The sequence below is a fragment of the Peromyscus leucopus genome, chromosome 16_21 (assembly GCF_004664715.2).
Source record: "Peromyscus leucopus breed LL Stock chromosome 16_21, UCI_PerLeu_2.1, whole genome shotgun sequence".
Lineage (NCBI taxonomy): Eukaryota > Metazoa > Chordata > Mammalia > Rodentia > Cricetidae > Peromyscus > Peromyscus leucopus.
Window position 1 is genome coordinate 16843373 of NC_051084.1, and position 6210 is coordinate 16849582.

General features: G+C 38.4%; 1 protein-coding gene across 1 annotated transcript; it reads right to left on the minus strand.

The window, feature by feature from the left end:
* Positions 1 to 3910: 3910 nt before the first annotated feature.
* On the minus strand, positions 3911 to 4852 carry LOC114682697 (olfactory receptor 12D2-like). Its single transcript, XM_028856668.1, has one exon. It carries the CDS (start codon positions 4850 to 4852, stop codon positions 3911 to 3913), a length of 942 nt encoding a protein of 313 aa, XP_028712501.1.
* Between the last annotated feature and the right edge of the window lie 1358 nt (positions 4853 to 6210).

The following is a 6210-nucleotide window of genomic DNA, read 5'->3' on the forward strand; positions in this document are numbered from 1 at the left end:
GAAACAAGGAGTTGGTTCTTTGAGAAAAGCAACAACATAGACAAACTCTTATCCAAACCAATTAAAAGGCAGAGAGAGAATATCCAAATTAACAAAATCAGAGATGAAAGTGGGACATAACAATAGACACTGAGAAAATCCAAAAAATCATTAGGTCATACTTCAAAAATCTGTACTCCACAAATTGGAAAATCTAAAAGAAACAGAGTTTTCTTGAGGGATACCACTTACCAAAGGTAAATCAAAATCACATAAACAATTTAAACAGACCTCTAACCCCTTAACAAAATAGAAAGTCATTAAAAGTCTCAAAAAAAGCCCAGGGCCAGATAGTTTCAGTGAAGAATTCTACCAGAATTTCACAGAAGAACTAATACCACCAATACTCCTCAAATTGTTCCACACAATAGAAACTAAAGGAACATTGCCAAATTCTATTTATGAGCTTACAGTTACCCTGATACCCAAAACACAAAGAAAATTACAGACCAATCTCCCTCATGAACATTGATCCAAAAATACTCAATAAAATTCTGGCAAAACAGAACCCAAGAACATGTTTTTTGTTTTAAAATCATCCACCATGATAAAGTAGACTTCATCCCAGAGATGCAGTGATGGTTTAATATATGAAATTCTATCAATGTAATCCACCATACAAACACACTGAAAGAAGAAAACCACATAATCACCTCATTAGATGCTGAAAAAGCCTTTCACAAAACCCAACATCCCTTCAATATAAAAGCCCTGCAGAGATTAGGGATACAAGGGATATACTTAAACATAATAAAGGCAACTTATAGCAAACAAATGGCCAATATCAAATTAAATGGAGATAAACTCAAAACAATCCACTAAAATCAGGAACAAGACAAGGCTGTCCACTCTCTTCACATCTATTTAAAATAGTACTTAAGTCTTAACAAGAACAATAAGATAACTAAAGGAGATCAAGGGAATGCAAATTGGAAAGGAAGAAATCAAAATACCACTATCTACAGATGATATGATAGCATAAGTAAGCCAGGCCAAAAACTCTACTTGGGAACTCCTGCATCTGATATACACCTTCAGCAAAGTGGTCAGACACAAGATTAACTCAAAAAAATCAATAGCCTTTCTATATACAAACAACAAACAGGCTGAGAAAGAAATCAAAGAAACAACACCTTTCACACTACCCACAAATAATATGAAGTATCTTGGAGTAACTTTAACTAAGCAAGTGAAAGACTTGTATGATAAAATCTTCATGTCTTTGAAAAAAAGGAAGAAGATATGAGAAGAGGGAAAGATCTCCCATGCTCATGTATTAGTAGCATTAACATAGTAAAAATGGCCATCCTACCAAAAGAACTCTAGAGATTCAATGCAATTTCCATCAAAATTACAGCATAATTCTTCACATTTCTTGAAAGGCTAATTCTCAACTTCATGTGGAAAAACAGAAAAACCAAGATAGCTAAAACAATCCTGAACAATGAAAGAACTGCCAGATATGTCACCATTCCTGATATCAAGTTGTACTACAAAGCTGTAGTAATAAAAATTGTATGATATTGGCATAATAGCAGAAACACTGATCAATTGACTCAAATTGAAGACCCCAAAATAAATCTATACACCTATGGACAGCTGATTATTATATAAAGAAGCCAGAAATACACACACAAAAAAAGATAGCTTCTTCACTGAGTGGTGTTACCCAAACTGTATGGTTGCCATCCCATCAGGGAAATTAAATGTAGAACTACTTTGGGATTCCATCTTATACCTGTCAGAATGGCTAAGATCAATAACCCAAGTGACATTCATGCTAACACAGATCTGGAACAAAGAGAACACTACATCATTGACGGAAGTGCAAACTTGTATAATCACTGGGGAAATCAATATGGAGGGTCCTCAGAAAATTGGGAATCAATCTACTTCAAGATCCAGCTACACTACTCTAGGGCATATACCCAAAGGTAGCTCCATCCTACCACAAGGACACTTGCTTAACCATGTTCATTGCTGCTCTATTAATAATAGCCAGAAACTAGAAACAACCTTGATGTCCCTCAACAGAAGAGCGGATAAAGAAAATGTAGTATATTTACACAATGGAGTATTAATCACCTGTTTAAAAAAATGGCATCATGAAATTTTTAGGCAAATGGGTGAAGCTAGAAAAAAATCATTCTGACTGAGGTAACCCAGCCCCAGAATGATAAATATGGTATGTATTCACTTATATGTGAATATTAGCTATTAAATAAGTGATAACAAATGTACATCCATAGACCCAGAAAACTTAAATAAAGAGGAAGGGACTGGAGGAACACATGGACCTCCCTATGAGGGGGAAACAGAATAGATTTTATGGGTGGACTGGGGGGTGAATGGGGATCACAACTGGATGATCAGTTGGATAGGGGAAAGGGAGATAAGGTTGAGGGAGGAAATGTGAGGAGAAAAGCTAGAATAGAGGAGCATTTGAGGGGATATATGGAAGCCTAGCGCAGTGGAAACTTTTAAAAAATATATGAAAGCAATTCTAATGAGGGATCCTAATAATGGGGAAGATAGAGTCCCAACTCCTCATCTCTGTCACCAAACGAGGCTTCTAACAGTGGGACAGGGTTACGATCAATTTAGTTGTTGGCCAAGGTGGTCCCATGGAAAACCCCAAACAATCCAGACTATTGCTTATACAATAGGTTGCTCTCCACAAACTGACCCAGGGCCACATTGCCAGGGACAACACCCACACAACTCATTGAGCACTGAGAAGTCCAACTGGTGCCTAAATGGAGCCTTCACCCCATCTTCTAGTGCCTTTGGTGCAGGAAGGTACTCTGCAGGCTACCTAAAGAAAAACATAACCACCAAACCAGCCACAAAGCCTTTGACCTACAATCTGTCCTGCCTGCAAGATATGCTAGGACAATAGTAGCACAGAACTTGTGGAAGTATTCAACCAGTTTCTGATTTGATTTAAGGCACACTCCACAAGACAGAACTCATGCTGGACACTGCTTTGGTGACCAAGAACCAGAGACTAGATATCTTACAGACCAAAGGTAAAGCCAAGCATTACTGGTCTAAAATGACTCCTAATGTTATTCTCCCATACTCATAGATGAGTGCCTTATTAATTCATCATTGGTTAAGCTTCCTTCTGCAGCAAACAAGAACAGATACAGAAACCCACAGCCAGACATTATGCAAAGAGAGTTTCCTTGGAATACACAGATATAATTGAGATGTCTCTACCAAATCCCTCCACTTCTCTGACTTCTCTTGGGGCTCTTTTTCTTCTGTTGGGTTGCCTAGACCAACCTCAATGCGGTGTATTGGTTTTATCTTATTATATTATATTTTGTCAGGTTTTGTTGTTATCTCTAAAAGACTGTTCTTTTCTAATGATAAACAGAAGGGATTGGATCTAGAGGGGAGGGAAGATTGGAAGTAGACATAGGGGCAACTGTAATCAGGATATATTGTAGAGGAAAAGAATCTATTTTTAATAAAGGGAAAGAAGCATAATAACTTTATTCTCCCCACAAATATGTATTAACCAAGAGCATCTACACAGTTAAACAAACAAGTACTATTTATTTATCTTAAAAATGGATGGTACAGACATATTTCTAAACCTAATTAAATGTGCAAATATATTTGAATATATCACAAGCCAAGATTATCAACTGGCATTCTCAAACAAAATCAGGATTCTGTAGCTAGAGCCATACATGTTGAAGTTTCTCTTGTATTATCTGAGAAATATTGTTTCATACCACCACACAGTTTTACTATATATTTTTCTCGTCTAATTTTCTCAGCAACATAGTCTTAAAGTTGAGAAATATAGCTGTTTCTAAACTTTTCATTGCCTGGTTAATTTATGCGTCAGAAGAGTTCTTCAGATCTCTTCAAGTTGGAACCATCTTCTCATCTTCCTATTCAATGCACCCCTCACTTCCTTGTTTCTCAAGGTGTAGATGAGTGGGTTAAGAGCAGGAGTGACCACACTGTACATGATGGCAATAACCCGGTCCTGATCCAGAGAGCTGCCTGAGGAGGGGCGGATGTAAATAAAAAGAACTGGAACATAGAGCAGAATAACAACCATGAAGTGAGAAGCACAAGTGGACAGTGCTTTGTGGAGCATGCTGCAAGAACGGGTCTTGAGGAAAAGGTATGTGATAATATAAAAATAAGAGAGAAATGTCAGAAAGAAGGGACTGAGGGCAATGGTGCCTGTCACAGTGTTGAGCAGCCAAAGGTTGATCTCAGTGTCTCCACAGGCCAGATCTAGCAATGGTTTAACATCACAGAAGAAATGATGGATATGATTCGAACCACAGAAACTCAAACGAGATGTCATTACAGAGTGAAGCAAGGCATGTAAAAAGCCAATGATCCAGATAGTAACAGTCATCTGAATACAGAGCTGGTTATTCATGATGACCGAATAGTGAAGTGGTTTGCAAATAGCCACAAAGCGGTCAAATGCCATCACTGGCAGCAACAGAGCTTCTGTGCTACCCAGAAAGTGGAAGAAATGAAGCTGAGTTATGCATCCTAATAAAGAAATTGTTTTGCTTGTGGAAAGGAAGTTCTCTAACATCTTTGGCACTGTCACAGTGGAGAAGCAAATATCTAGACTTGCTAGATTTCCCAGGAAGAAATACATAGGTGAGTGGAGTCTTGGATCTGAAATGATGATCATCAGGATGGCTCCATTCCCAGTTATATTGACAAAGTAGATGGTGAAGAAAATAGCAAAGAGAATGGGATTCAATTCTTGTATGTCTGTCACTCCCAGGAGGAGAAATTCAATGACTGAGGTTTGATTTGACATTACTTAAAAGAAAAGACGGGGAGAAACTCCCAGGGATCCACAAGGATGACTCCAGCTAAAACTCCTAGCAATAGTGGAGAGGGTACCTGAACTGGCCTTCTACTATAATCAGATTGGTGACTATCCTAATTGTCATCAGAGAGCCTTTATCCAGTAACTGATGGAAGCAGATGCAGAGATCCACAGCAAAGCACTTGGCTGAGCTCCAGGAGTCCTCCTGAAGAAAGGGAAGACAGATTGTATGACCCAGGGGTATCAAAGTCATGATGGGGGAACCCCCAGAGACAGCTGATCTGAGTTCATGAGCGCACATGGACTCTGGACTAATAGTTAGGGAACCAGCATGGGACCAACCTAGGCCCTCTGCATGTGTGTGACAGTTGTGTAACTTGGTCTACTTATAAGGCTCCTAGAAGTGAGATCAGGGCCTGTCCCAGGTGCTTAGTGGCTTTTGGGAACCTGTTCCCCATGCTGGATTACCTTGCCCAGGCTTGATGCAGGGGAAGGAACTTGGTCCTAACTCAACTTGATGTGCCATGTTTTGTTGAAGCCCATGGGAAGCCTGCCCCTTTCTGAATGGAGATGGAGGAGGAAGGGAGGGGGAGAGGGTAGATGGGAGTGGGAGGAAAGGGAACTGGAGGAGAGGAGGGAGGGGAAATGTGGTCAGTATGTAAAGTAAATTAACAAAATACAAAAAATAAATTTATTTAAAATTAATAAAAGAGAAGAAAGGACAGTTATTGCACAACACTACCATTCATGTACCAGTCTTTTTGGCCATGGATTTTCTTTTCAAATCAAAGTATGTTGAGAGTAAGACATTGTTTTCCATGGCACCTTCTCAAATTTTTTGGTTCATCTACCCATTAATATGTTAAATAACAATCCTAAGTGTCTGTCGTGAATTGTGATCAAATATCTTTTAATTTGCTATATTATCAATAATCATTTCTTTTTATTGAGTGATTTTTGAGTAGATCACTAGCCTAACATATTTTCTAGCTGCAAGCATTTACATTTTGAACCAATTTTCTTCTCATTTCTTAAGTTGGATCTAACAGGGAGCATCTTTTAAATACTCCACCAGGAAGACATCTCCTGGTGAGTAAAAAGACTTGAAAGTTTCCAACTTGAGGAGAATAGGAGCTGATGGACTCATCTCAACCACTGACATTTTAAAAAGAAAGATATCACCCAATAATTGACAAATGTTATTATATGAAATTAAAATATTCTGCACAGCAAAGATGCTATCAACGGACCCTACAGAATGGGAGAAAATATTCTCCAGCTATGCTTCAGGCAAAGGGTCAATATCTAGAATATGTAAAGGATTGCAAAAAGTTAACCACAAAAAC